Below are 15062 nucleotides of genomic sequence, written 5' to 3'. Positions count from 1 at the left end.
TTTTTTTCTCATTGAATTCAAGGTTCTCAATCTCCTAAAACACAGAGTCAATGAATGGTACAGCTAGGGCCCTAAAGCAAAAGAAAAGCTTAACCAAGTGAGCATTCAGGGAAGTATTCCTCAAATTTCACCACAATGAGGGTCATATAAAAACTCTTGTATATTCTTAAACATTGCAAGTTATTGATCTGCAACATGTTAATGTCTGAAACATTGTTTTTACACCATTGGTGATTGATTATTTTAATTTGCACAATATTTAATTTAAGATATGTATGTCCTAAAAGATCAACAACTTGTCATGGAATAACTAACAATATCAATTTGATTAAGACCATGCCATTTCAAAATACAATTGTTTTGATCATTTAACAACTAAATTTTCAACTATGTAACAATCTGATAGAGCACTTCATGATTATTCATGATGTTCATAAGCCCTAAATGCATTATAGTTTTAGTCTCCTGAGAACATATCCGATAGGAGCAATAAATTATTTTTTAATTGGTTTGGTGGAATAAATGTGTCTCTTCCCAAAATACAAGATAGTTTCACATTTGACTTCTTTTAAATCTTTAAAAGTAGCCATATAGATTGATATTTAAAATTGTTCCAGAATTTAGAGAAATGGAATCCTTCCAAATTATTTTTATAAAGCCCTTATAATTTTGATACAAATCTAACAAAAATAGTACACCTAAAAGATAATAACACTTAATAATTTCATTAATAAAGGCTGATGCCCAAATAATAAATAAAACATTAACAAATATAATTGAGAAGTATGGTTCTAAGATGGCTTCATCGTGACCAAAAGGAGTTTATTGTAGAATGGTTTCACCTTAAGAAATATTTACCGAAATTAGTTAAATATAATTAATTACAAAAACATTAATAAAGTGACATTGATAAAATAATTTTAAAAACTCAATATTTTCTCAAAAGAACTATGATTAAATTCAATATTTACATTAAAAAACAAACACTACATAGTGGCATTCTCATTAAGATAAAGAATCAATCAAAGAATATACTGCAATACAATTGGGTAAGAAAAAGGATTGTGAAATATAAATAACTGAAATGAGGTGGAAAATGAAATTATTTTGATAGCCTGGGAAACCCAAGAATCATTGAAATTGTCTACTGGAAATAATAGAAAAATTCAGAAAAATAGCTGGCTATAAAATCACTTCATGTATGGGGCAGATGAACGGGATAAACAGCACCATGAAGACTCAACCAGACACTTCTTAAAGTTGGGACACTCTGCAAAGCAGCTAACCAGAAACACAAGAGAAAAACAAAACAAAACCTGCTAGATTAAGAGAGACTTAAAGGACACAATAACCAGATAAAATGTGTGATCACTAATTGTTTCCTTATTTGGGTAATCCAGCTTTATAAAAGGCATTTTTGGATTGTTGAGAAAATTTAATTAGGGAAGATAAAAAATTCATTGACATGGGCAAATGGAGATTATTAGTTGAAAATTGTACTTTAAGAATAGCATGTATTAAGTGAATGATAACACATACACAAATGTATGTGTATGTGTGTGTGTGTGTGTATAGACTAGATAAGTAAGGAGATACAAATATTGATACAGACAGAGGTCTGGAAAGGTATATCATTAAATATTAATTGGAACAATCTCTGGGTAAGAGAAAATTGGTGTTTTGATATTCTATAAAATAGAATATTTCATTCATTCATATGTTCTAAATTTCAACAATGCTTTTGAATAACTAAAAGATGTTTTTAATTTCAATTTGTAACATTAGTGTGCAAAAATGGATTATTTTTCTATACACCAAAGTGACCAATGAGAAAATATTATTTAAAATTTTCATAAGTATAGTAACAAAAATATTAAAATGCCAAATAAAACATTTGAGAAAGGTAAAGGACATATATGGAGGAAAATTTACTACTCTATTAAGGGACTCAAAAGACATAAAATAATTCTTGATTAAACAATATGTTACTAGGGATGCCTAGGTGGCTCAGTCAGTTAAGTGTCTGCCTTGGGCTCAGGGATGATCCTTGAGTACTGAGATTATGATCCCAGGGTCCTGGGATGGATTCCTGCCTCAGGGTCCTTGCTCAGTGGGGAGCCTGCTTCTCCCTCTGCTTGCTGCTCCCCCTGCTTGTGCTCCCTCCCTCTCTCTCTCTAACAAATAAATAATCTTCAAAAAAATTAAAAAAGTAAACAATATGTTACTAAACAAAAATGAGTCACAGAAGAAACTGAAGGAGAAATGCAAAAATCTTGAGACTAATGAAAATGGAAATATAGCATGCCAAAATTTATGAGATTGAAACAAAAGTAATTCCAAGAGGGAAGTCAGAGATAAATGCCTACACTAACAAAAAACAAAAAAAAAAAAAAAAAAAAAAGAGCTCAAATAAAGAACCTAAACTTGCACCTTAAGGAAGCAGAAAAAAACAAACAAAGCCCAAAGTTTGTAGAAGGAAAAAAATAATAAGAAAATCAGAGAAGAAATTAATGAAATAGAGACTAAAAAGGCAACAGAAAAGATCAATGAAACTAAGAGCTGGTTTTATGAAAAGATAAGCAAAATAGACAAACCTTTAGCTAGACTTATCAAGAAAAAAAGGGAGAGAACTCAAACAAAATTAGAAATGAAAGGGAAAGACATTACAATTGATACCACATAAATACAAAAGATCATAAGACACTACTACGATCAATTGCACGCTAAAAAAATTGGAAAACCTAAAAGAAATGATAAATTCCTAGAAATATTCAACCTATGAAGATTGATTTATGAAGAAATAGAAAATCTGAATGACCAGTTACTAGTAAGGATTGAATCAGTAATCAAAATCCTCCCAACAAACAAAAGTCCAGGACCATATGACTTCACTGGTGAATTCTACCACACATTTAAAGAAGATTTAATACCAGGCTTTCCCAAACTTTTCCAAAAAAGAGATGAAGGAGTACTTCCAAACTCACTTTACAAGGCCGGCATTACCCTGATGCCACAGCAGACAAGGACACCACAAGAAAAGAAAGTATAGACCATATGCCTCATGAACACAGATTAAAAAATTCTTAACCAAGTATTAGCCAAATCCAACAATATATTAAAGGGATCATACACCATGATCAAATCAAGTGGGATTTATTTCAGGGATGCAAACACAAAGATGGTTCAACATTTGCAAATTAATTGATGTGATACATCACATTAACAAAATAAGGAGCAAAATCAGATGATCATCTCGACAAATGCAGAAAAAGTATTTGATAAAATTTAACATCGACTCATGATAAAAACTCTCAACAAACTAGGTATAGAGGAAATGCACCTCAACATAATAAAGGCCATATATAAGAAAGCCATAGCTAACATGATACTTACCAGTGAAAAGCTAAAAGCTAAAAGCCTTCCTGATCTACTAACATCAGGAATTAGAAAAGAATGCTCACTCTCATCACTTTGATTCAACATATACTGAAATTTCTAGCTAGAGCAATTAGGCAAGAAAAAGAAATAGAAGTCATCCAAATTGGAAAGGAAGATGTAAAACTATTTGCTGATGGCTTGATAGTTTATATATAAAACTCTAAAGACTCTACCAAAAACTGTTAGGACTAATAAATTCAGTAAAGTTGCAGTATACAAAAGCAATATGCAAAAATCAGTTGCATTTCTATACATTAACAACAAACTATCAGAAAGAGAAATTGAGAAAACAATTCCATTTACAACTTCATCAAAAATAATTTCATCTAGGAATAAATTTAAACAGAGATAAAATAAATTAAAGAAGACACAAATAAATGGCATGATATTTCATGATCATGATTTGGGAGAATTAATATTGTTAAAATGCCCGTACTACTAAAAGCAATCTACAGATTCAATGCAATCCCTATCAAAATTCCAACAGCATTTTTTTTTTATAGTAATAGAGGGAATAATCCTAAAATTTGTACAGAACCACAAAGGATCCTAAATAGCCAAAGCAATCTTGACCAAAAAGGATAAAGCTGTAGACATATACGTCCTTATTTCAAACTATATTTCAAAGCTATAGTAATTAAGACAGCATGGGATTGGCATAAAAAGAGACACACAGACCAATAGAACAGAATAGAGAACCCAGAAATAAACCCATCATTATATGGTCAATTAATTTACAACAAAGTTGCCAAGAATATACAATGGGGAATAGTCTTCAGTAAATAATGTTGCAAAAACTAGACAGCCACATGCAAAAAAAAAAAAAAAAAAAAAAAGAAAGAAAGAAAGAAAGAAAGAAAGAAAGAAAGAAAAAGAAAGGAGGAAAGAAAGAAAGAAACTGCATCCCTATCTTACACCATACACAAAAATCAACCCAAATTGGATTAAGACTTAAACAGAAGACCTGAAACTGTAAAACTCTTAGAAGAAAACATAAGGGGTCAGCTCCCTGACCTTGGTCTTGGAAATGACTTTTTGGATTTGACACCAAAATAGAGGCACAAAAGCAAAAATAAACAAGTAGGATTCCATCAAACTAAAAAGCTTCTGTACAAAAAAGGAAACAATCAACAAAATGAAAAGGCAACTTATAGAATGGGGCAAATATTTACAAATCGTATATCTGATAAGAGATTAATATCCAAAAAATATAAAATAAACTCATACAACTCAATAATAAAAAAACCAAACAATCTGATTTTTAAAATGGGCAGAACAACTGAATGGACTTTTTCCAAGGAAGAATACAAATGCCCAGCAGGCACATGAAAAGGTGCTTGACATCTCTAACCATCAGCAAAATGCAAATCAAAACCACAGTAAGATATCACCTCATTCCTATCAGAATGACTATTATGAAAAAGACAAGAGATCACAAGTGTTAGCGAGAATGTAGAGAAGAAACCCTGGTGCCCTGTTGATGGGAAAGTACATTGATGGAAAACAGTATGAAGTTTCCTCAAAAAATAAAAAAAAAAAGTAGAACTGGATATGATCCAGGAATCCCACTTCTGGGTACATATTCAAAAAAATGAAAGCAGGATCCCAAAGAGATAGCTGCACTCCCATGTTCATTGCAGGATTGCACATCACAATAGCCAAGATATGGAAACAATCCAAGTGTCTGTCTATGGATGAATGGGTAAAGATGTTGTATATACATACAAAGGAATATTATTCATCCATAAGAAGGAAGGAAATCCTGCCATTTGTGACAACATGGATGGACCTTGAGGGTATTATACTAAGTGATATAAGCCTGACAGAGAAAGACAGATATTGCACGGTATCACATATATGTGAAATCTAAAATGAATAAATACATGAGTCAGTCAATCAATCAATCAATCAATCCAAACTCAGAAACATAGAATAGAAAAGTAATGTTTGCCAAGGTTTTGGCGGAGTGGGGGGGGGGAGTGGAATTGGGAGAGGTTGGTAAAAGAGTACAAACTTTCAGCTCTAAGATGAGTAAGGTCTAAGGATCTAAGTAAATCATGATGACATATAGTTAATAACACTGTATGATATAATTGAAATTTGCTAAGAGAATGAACTAAAATGTTCTCTCTCTAACATACACACACAAAGGTAAATTAAATATGTGAGATCATGGATATGTTAATTACCTAGATGGTGGGAGTCCTTCCATAATGTCTGTATGTATCAAATTACAACAACACTCACTTCAAGTATTTCAAAATTTTATTTGTCAATTATACCTCAATAAAGCTAGGGGAGAAAGTAAAAAATCTTGAGTAAATGGAAAGACTTATTCTTTTTCTTAGATAGAAAAATTCATTATACATATGTCATATTTTTATATTTCCCATTAGTTAATATATAAATTCAAAATGATCTCGATCAAAATTTTAGTGGACATTTTTAACTTGACAAACTGCTGCTAAAGTTAATTTGGAAATATAAAATAGCTAGAAAAATTCTTGACAAACAACAACAAAAAATAATGTTGCGGACTAAGTCCTGTCATATATATGGTATTACAAAGTGATAATTAAAATACTAGAGTAATGGTCAAAATGTAGATCAACAGAACAGAATTGATTCCAGAAAGATATCAAAGATATAAAGGGAGTTATTGTATGATTAAAAATTGGAATAAAATTTTATATCAGTGGAGAAAATATAGATGATTTATATGGCAGAAGTTGTTACAACAATTGATTACCCATTGAGGAAAAAAGTTGGACCATAATCTCATACTATATTGCAAAATAAACTCCAAAAGTAACAAAACTTGAAAATAAAACTTACTATAAACACAATAATAAAACATATGGTGATACAATGTTTTATGTCAATTATATCTCAATTAAAAAAAGTTATTAAACTCGAAAAACCAAAAGTAACAACAAAAAACACTAAACGAATAAGCAAAGACATCGGGTGTTTTATTATTTATTCCAGATGCTCTAAAGCAGGGGCTGGCAAAACACAGCCTAGAAACCAATGTGGGCCTCACCTGCTTCTGGAAATAAAGTTTCTCGAAACTCAGCCATGCCAGTTCATTTCTGTATTGTCTATGGCTGCTCTCACACTACAACCACAGCACGGCCTAGGTGTGAAAGAGACCATACAGCTCACAAAACTGACAATACTTATGTTTGGGTCTTTAAAGAAAAAGTTCACTGACCCTTGCTCTAAAGGGGAAGAACTGCTAAATACTAAACACATAATACTAAATACTAAAGTTCCGCATGATGAACACCAAAACATTAAAGTAAAAGTAAGCAGAAAATATCTAAACTGTCTATGACCATGTTAACTAATTGCAATAGCATCTTTTAAAAATAGAAGAGCAATACCCCAAAAGAGAAGTGAGCAAAGCACATGAACTTGGAGCTCCAAGGGGAAAAAAATAGTCAATAAACATGAAAAGCAACTCAACTCCTCTAGGACCCAGAGAAATAATAGTAAAACATCAGCAAGGTACTATTCACTATTTATCACATTAACAAAATATTTGAAACTTGAGAATGCCCAGGGTTAATTGAGGCCATGGAGAAGCAGACACTCTCCCTTGAAGTGCAATTTGACCATAATGTATATCAAATCTTAAAACACACATGCTTTTTGTACCAGCAGTTTATTCTACAGATATTTTCTCCTAAGTGCTCAGTATTACAGGCTTGAGTTTATGAGGAAGTACTAGAAGCAACTTAAAGAACTGTGACCAAGAAATTGTTTAAATGCCTTTTGGTGCCTTTATATAATGGCATATTATGAAGTGTTAAAAATTGACATCTATCTATGTGTGACTCATGCAATGACATCGAGTATATTCTATCATTGGGAAAAAGTAAAGCAACTTGCAACACAATTTTTGTAGAGTGATCTTGTATAGATGTTAAAAATACATATTTTTTACACATTTACACACAAGTACATTCGGACTTTTGTATGCATAAAAAATTCACTGGATGGTGGCATAAACATTTATTTCCTAGGTTTATTTCTGGAGAGCAGAATTGGTCAGTGAAGGGGTCCTAAGTGAAAGGACTTTATGCTCTAGGCATGTATGAATTATGAGTCTTGAGTTTCATGGTTTAATGGGTTCTTTTAGATTATTATTGAAAACTTATTGCAGAATTTTGAAGTTACATTTAACAATGGAAAGCCAGTACTACTTTTTTTTTTTATAGTAGTTAAGGTCTAAGAGACTTTCTGTGGAAATGGTTTTGTTCATATTCACTCTACCCCAGCAGTATATTTAAAAGGAGGTGATGATCTAAAGATGTTTTTCCTAAGGTTATTCTCACTCATTTGAATTCTCTTCCAGGAGAAATAGTATAAATGGGTTAGAGTCACTGTCGTTTTGTTTTGGCTATGCACTTAAAAAAAGATTTGGCTTGTAGATACATATTTACCAAGTTAACTGCTTTGACTGCCAAAGCATTTTGACTTTATTACTTTGGTAATGAAACTATGAGATTCAGGATTTTTGCTCAGCTCAAGTGTTGGAGTAAAAGGATAATATCTGAAAACCTTGCTTTCTGAACAGAATTCAAATGATTGCAATATTCTTTCCACATTAGGTGATGTGCTTTTACAGAAAACACACCTACAAATTTGTGGGATACAACCTCCAAAACTAAGCCTTTAGGCCTTGCTTGTTTGCTGATAAGGAATGACCAAATCAAATGTTCTGGAGCTTTCTTGAACAGCCTTGTTGTAGAGGGGGAGTTTATATTTACTCTTTAGCTATAAAGTTAAAGTTTATTAATCATAAAAGTCGTAATTTAGCCATGCATGGCAACAAACCGTCCAATGATACAATAGGGCATCTTGCATTTCTTACACTACTGTAATTAGATCCCCAATTTGTAATTAAGTAAAAATGAAAGCTGACCTTTCTCCTTGAGATAATATAATGCTAACCATATGAAGAACAGAAGATTTATGATTCAAATGAGGCTAAATACAATTTAAGGGAATAGGACTATGCTTCTTCTTGGGAACTATCATCTTTTCGCCTTGTCAGCACAGATTTAACAAAATATCCAATGTATTGCAACACGGGAATTTCAATTGTGCATTCATATAAGATTCCAATGTAACACGATGCTATGCAGACTAGATATTTGGTGCAATCCATCATCTGTTAAAATTCTGTCAGTGTGATGGGGAATTTCAAAGTACAGTACAGAGGTCTGCACGGAGAAGCTGCAATGAATAACCGATTGCACTGACAAAGTCAGCATTTTTACTTCCTCACAGCAAAAAGTGAGTTCCTAAAGTCGTCTAACAGTGCTCGCTCCTCCGTGTCTGTTCAGGGGAACAATGACAAAGTGTGAACAGAAATGCTCTTGCCGTCCTAAGTGGGGTTTGACAACTTTCCAGGGGACCCGATAAGGTCCCAGAGTCCACTAACTGACAGAGAACTGTTTTCTTGCACGGACACCAGGATGATCATTACAACGCAGTCAAGGAAATTTTATCCCCTCTTCCTTAAGAGTGAAAGGCCTCAGGGTGCCTGGGTGGCTCGGTCAGTTAAGCATGGGACTCTTGATTTCGGCTCGGGTCATGATCTCAGAGTCCTGAGACGGAGTGTCATGTGGGGCTTAGCACTGGGTGTGGCGCCTGCTTAAGATTCTCTCTTTTCCTCTCCCTCTGCCCCTCCCTACCCTCTCTCCCTCTCATAAAAAAAAAAATAGTAATAATAAGAGTGAAAGGCCTCTCGGAATCTTGTTCTAAATCTACAAAAAAGTGTAATATAACACAACTTAGAAAATTAAATATCTAAAGAAACAAAAACTTAAATGCACACTTCAACTTTACCCTTACTCTTTCTGTTCTCTTGTCTCTTGCTTACTCCTTTTCCTTCTTCCCATCATTTCAATTCTCTCTTGCTAATCATTACCCGTCTCCTCCCCCCGCCCCCATTTTAACCCTTCATCTACCTTGGTAAAGACCAACGGCACAGTGTTCTACTTTAAGACTTTCCTGAAGTCTCTTTGGATACAGGCCTGGTTGAAATCTTGGAGTCCTTTGAGTCAAGCCTGAAAGAGAACCCTAAGGGCTCTGGCTCCAATGTAGGAGTCAGTGTGCGTCCACAGTGATGGGGGAGAAATATGTTTACACTTCGAGCTTATACGTGAGATTTTCTCAAAAATGCGGGAGAGAAAACATGAGCGAGGAGAACAGTTGTAAGCAGATCAGAATTTCGGGCAATGTATTTGAGATATGTAGATAACGACACCTTGAATTTATTTGTAAAGCAGGTTCCAGTTACTGACAATAAAGGAGGTACCCAGAAGACCTTTTTTGCTTGGCTTAGGTATTGAATGGTAGAGTAAGTAAATGAAAAAAGTACCGATCTAAGCAATTTGTCTTATTTATAGCCATATGGCTATCTCCAAAAACTCATTAGCAAAGTAAGTTAAATAAATAGTATGAATGTGGTAGAAATAGGTGATTATTGCTTATTCTCAACTTTCTTCTATACCAACTCTCATTTTATATAATTGGGCTAATCTCAAGTATAATGTTCAGTGTATTCATATAACTAAATAATAATAATAGTAATTTGCTGAGTGTTTGTTATTTGCCAGGCTCAATACCTTATTTCCTTTAATGAACAAAGTGCATAATTATTTAGGCATTAGTATGTTTATAATACAGATGAGGAAACTGTGACTCAGAAAGCTTAATTGCCCAGAGTTCCATAAAAGAGAAAGGTTTCCTATCTCAAAGAGCTTAACCAACAACTCACGCTATTAGTCATCACATCATTCATTCATTCATTCTTCTTAGATCCAGGTATTTGTTTTATCTGCCTGAGATTGCTTAAGTATTTTTGTATTTTAGTATCATCCAGTGATTAATTTAACCCCTAGTTTGATGATGAAATTAAGACTGGTTGGGTAAGGTTATTTATGCAATATAGACAACCAGCAAGACTGTTACAGGGAAAAGATTGACGGCACAAACTCTGTTTCTATGACACTGTTTAGCCAATTATTCCATGTTAAAGACAACAAAGTGGTGGGTGGCCCAGGCACTCCTTCTTCCAGGAATCTGCCCCAGCCACAAATATTGTGTTTTAAACCAAGTAACCTAAACTCAAACATGATGCACTGTCTAGTCACGGGAAGTGATAAGGTACCAGTGAGCAGTAGCCATAGCAAGGAGTATCCAAAGGGATAAATTCACACACACACACACACACACACACACACACACACACACACAGCTATTGCTGGAGGAAGATGTATGAGAAATAATACATCCAAAAATGGGGCTGAAGCCATGCTGGGATGGAGGAGGAGAGGAAGAAAAATTTTGCTAATGTCCTGAGTGACAGTTGAAATAAAGATGCAAACATCTTCCTTTCTGCTCACAGTTCTAGAAGTACTGGTAGAATCTTACATATTTTGACATCTGGAAAAATATTTGGATTTTGCCAGATGTGCATTCCCTTTGGCCACAATGAGATGGTCCATCACCTCAGTGTGAGGACTAAGCTAGCATTAGTGCCCTGTAGATGAAGATATTATTTTTTATAAGGTAGTTGTTTCCTTCTAGAAAGTATCTACTTTAGAACTTGGCCGAACTTCTCTTTCCCTGTGTTGGCTCAGCCTGTGCTATATATTAGTTTGGCAGTGTCTATTGTATTTTATCTCATGACTTAGATATGAAAGTGTAGCCTGGATTCATTGTATGTTCGTATGATTTACAGAACATAGACCAGATGAACCCAGGAGTCCATCTGACTTTACAACCCAGGAAGCCCCCAAGGTGTATAAAAAAGTGCAAATAGAGGAATTTGAAAAACACAGTCTAAAGTTCTGCTGTGCTAAGCTATATATATTTTATTCTTTAAATAAAAAACAAACTATCAAAATGTTAACAGCAATGTGGAATGTTCCTTATTTTTTTTTAAAAATGGACAAAGCTCAAATATGAAAACCAGGTGCTATGATCCTTTGACCCCAAGAAATGGATGCCTCTGAATTTAGTTTCCTGGTCTTTAATGTGTGCTAACTTATTGATGTTTAGCTTTTAAATGGGTTAAAATGTAGCACTGCTTTTTCTTTATACAACTAATATGTTCTATAGTAAGAAGGATAATGTCAGTAATAATGTATAGCATTTCATACTTTAAAAACTATTTTCACATATGCTCTCATTTGTTCCTTCCAATGGTTCCATTAATACAGTGACAGAAGAGGGGAAAAAAGGCCCAGATGTGAGCATGCCCAGGAGAGTATACCACAGACCTTGTCACATGACTTTCTGTCTAGCGCTCCACCCCCTAATTCCCATTCTCATGAATATATTGCTACTGAAATCACTGTATCTTATACTTCTACAGAGCTAGAAAACCTGAAAGACCTAGACAAAGATAAATGGAATCATTAGCCTTCAGTCTAGATTCTAATGAAATATGTAATATTTTCCCTTGGAATTTATATAATATTGTGCCACAAAATGGGAAATATAGCAAGTAGAAAATAGAGTTTGAATATTTTTAGAAGAGATTTTTCTACTAAAGAAAAAGAGAATGGCTCTAGTTAGTTAACCTAAAAAAAGGTATCTAGCAATCTTGCTTTCTATCTCTATATATCTTCATCAATTAGTATACTATTGTGTTCATGTTTCAAATATATTGCTTTGAGTCAACGCTTGGGCATGATACTAAAAATGGCCCCCAAAGCACATCACACTGCATCCAAAGAGAACAGAGCATAACAGGAGAAGTAAAACAGAAAGGTTTTCCCCTATAAATGGATTTAATTGTCCAGAGTTCAGAATTCCTGCATGAAGTAGAAATTTCCCATTCATAACAAATGGTAGACATCACTTTAGGAGGTTGACTGCTATTTCCTCTAAGTTTGTTCTCTCTCTGTCTCATCCCTCTCTCTTTCTTTCACTTCTCTCTCTTTCTCTCTTTCTAACTCTACCATCTATCTATTGTACATGCTTTTGTAGAATTTCAGGAACAGCTTTTCATCTGGAAAATATGGCTGCCTGAAAGAGGTATGGAATATAACAAAAGCTTTACCCCAAAGCTTCTATGCATTACAAAAGCTTGCACTTGGATAATAGAAATATTTAGCCTCAGGTGACTGAGAACACTTACTGTTGGTTGCATAACGTATGGCGGATGAGGCATCCATGAAGTACTCTGGACCTATGCATCAAACAGCATTTATTAGCACAAAGCAATCACAGAGAGAACTTGGTTCTTGCGTTCAGTGGAGTCACACTAGGTCATAACGAAAGTGGAGTCCATCTGACTTTACAACTAATTAGTGCTCAGAACTAAGGATAGAAAGGAAATTCTTGGACCTGATTAATTTGGTCCCCGAAACATGGTAAAATGTAAAGCAAATTCCTACTTCACTGGGGCTGGCTGCAGTGCCCACATGGACCAGGCTGGGCCTCGGAGCATAATTTGAGGTTGGTGTCGGAGGCTAAAGTCTTAGGAAGCCTCAGGGACCTCCTCCTTAGAGGTCAACTTCCAGGGGTAGAAGTAAGTAACGAAGAGTTGACAGCTAAGACTTCTTGTTTTTCTGTCATTGGTTCTAATTTCAAATTCTCAAGTGATCCCATCTTGGAAATAAGTCCAAGTGGTAAAAGTTGGGGGAAGAATTAAAGAGATAAATCAGAAATTTGGGGGAATGATTTGGGTTAAACCCAAGTTAAGGAAGTTTGTGATTTTTTTTCTTTCATGGTAATTGGTATGGCAAATAAAAATGAGAATTTAAGCCAACCAACTGTTCAGAAATGTGCCTTGTCAGCCAAATGAGAAAGTCAGCCTGTAAGGGCTGATTGTCACATAGAAAACCCTGAATACTTTGTTTTCAATATGCTCACACTAACAAAATCGCCAATGCACTTTAGGTTAAAAAAAAAAAAAAGTGGTGTAAGGCGAGAATCAACAACAGAGGAAATTGCTCTGATTCCTTTTTTGAGAAAAAGGAGCTAGGGTTAAGTTCCACTTATGAGCCCTCCCAAGTGAAATCACTTTTTCTGTGGATATTTTGTTCATGTCACCAAAGTGCTCTACACTGGGGCTCATTGGGTGGTCTTGGCTGAAACACAGGCCACGATTTTTTTTTTAAATGGGTAAAAAAAAAAAGAAAAAAAAACACAAAAAAACCAAAAACACACATTACAACCAGGCAGGCCTGAAGGAAGAACAAAAACAGAACAGCACCTGCACGTAGCCTCATGGGTCCCAAGAAAAGGCAATTAAGAAATCATCCATTCTGAGACCCTCAAATGCAATTCACATGAAAGTCTATTCCGTTCACCCACCGACATGTATCAAGAATCTAAGTGCAGAAAAAGAATGAAAATGATCTGCTTCAGGGGGAATCAGTTAAGGAAAAATGTATATAGTCTCAAGTTTGATGCTCTGACAGCTGGGACATCCTGAAATGAAGTATGTAATGGTTGAATAAGGTGAAACTTCACTGAATTAGTAGCAGTCAGCGACATTACAGTTTTACCCATCCACCCCCACCATCTGCAAAATACAGAGAAACACAGGCATGCACGCACGTACACTCTCTCTCGCTCTCTCTCCAAAGTTTTGAAAAGTGACACTAGGCACCCTCTATATGCAGCGTCCACAGGCACTGTCTAAGTAGAGTTAGAAGAATTGTCTGAAGAACAATATGAGGTAAAGAGAAGCAGGGAGCAATAGCACATTCGATAACTCAAAGGAATAAGACAAGGAGTATTTTTGGAGGGAGAAGTAGGACTATGTTAATCCACCTGTGTGCTTAGAATTAACTGGCTACAACATCTGCTTTAGGACACACGTTAAATCTTGGCTTTTTTTATGTGGAACCCGTGAGGTCTCTTTTGACCTCTTCGGGACTGAGAATGAAGGAAGAGCAGGAAGTAGGAATAACGTTTTACCACTTTAAGAGTCCTCCCTATCTCTTGGGCAAAATGATTTAGCATCTGTCCATGTAGCCTTGCATGGACACACAGGACAACTGTGACAAAATGAGATGACAACGATAAAATATCCTGGAGTGAGTGAGGGGAATGCCAGACGTGTGCTTGCAGAGAAGACACAACAGGGAACGTGACAACCGAAATTACCGCCGACCAACAAAGTTAAGTTCTGAGTGGCAAGAAGGCTGCGCTAATGTTGGCTGGAAAGGAGCATCATCATAAAAACTCAGCAGGAAGAATGAAGAGCACAGTGGACTTTACTATTCAGTGAAATAGAGGCAAGCAAGCCCTTCCAAGTGTGGGCTAACACTTGTAATAATACATTAACACGTGACTAATGTGTTTGAGGACAATTTAAAAAAAATTCTACTGTGTCCCTTTTGCCTTGATATAGTCTATTATTGGCCAGAAAGACCTCTCCTCAGGTGCAGGTAAATCGGACATACCTGGTATGTGGAGACAGGGGAAGCAGCAATGAATGGCGTGATAGATGTCTGTGGAATCATGCGGTTGGTTGCAATACTGTACGGTGAAGAATAAAATCTGCAAACAGAAAACAAAAAAAGAAGATTCATGAAGCTGCTGCATGCCTGGCTGCTTATCAAATGCTACGAGGCACTTCTGGGAAA

At 35.1% G+C, this 15062-nt stretch overlaps 1 protein-coding gene across 6 annotated transcripts in view; it reads right to left on the bottom strand.

The window, feature by feature from the left end:
• Window positions 1-15062, bottom strand: part of RBMS3 (RNA binding motif single stranded interacting protein 3) — a 672596-nt gene that overhangs the window by 89963 nt on the left and 567571 nt on the right. For all 6 annotated transcript variants that reach the window (XM_008709549.2, XM_040636892.1, XM_008709575.1 and 3 more), the window contains 2 exons: window positions 14880-14976; window positions 12602-12652 (listed from right to left, as the gene is read on the bottom strand). In XM_008709549.2, coding sequence (XP_008707771.1) covers window positions 12602-12652; window positions 14880-14976 — 148 coding nt within the window. The remainder of the gene's footprint in view (window positions 1-12601; window positions 12653-14879; window positions 14977-15062) is intronic.

Source organism: Ursus maritimus, unplaced genomic scaffold, assembly GCF_017311325.1.
Source record: "Ursus maritimus isolate PB19 unplaced genomic scaffold, ASM1731132v1 scaffold_20, whole genome shotgun sequence".
Taxonomy (NCBI): Eukaryota; Metazoa; Chordata; class Mammalia; order Carnivora; family Ursidae; genus Ursus; species Ursus maritimus.
The sequence above is the reverse complement of the archived record's forward strand: the minus strand, read 5'-3'. Positions and strand labels throughout refer to the sequence as shown.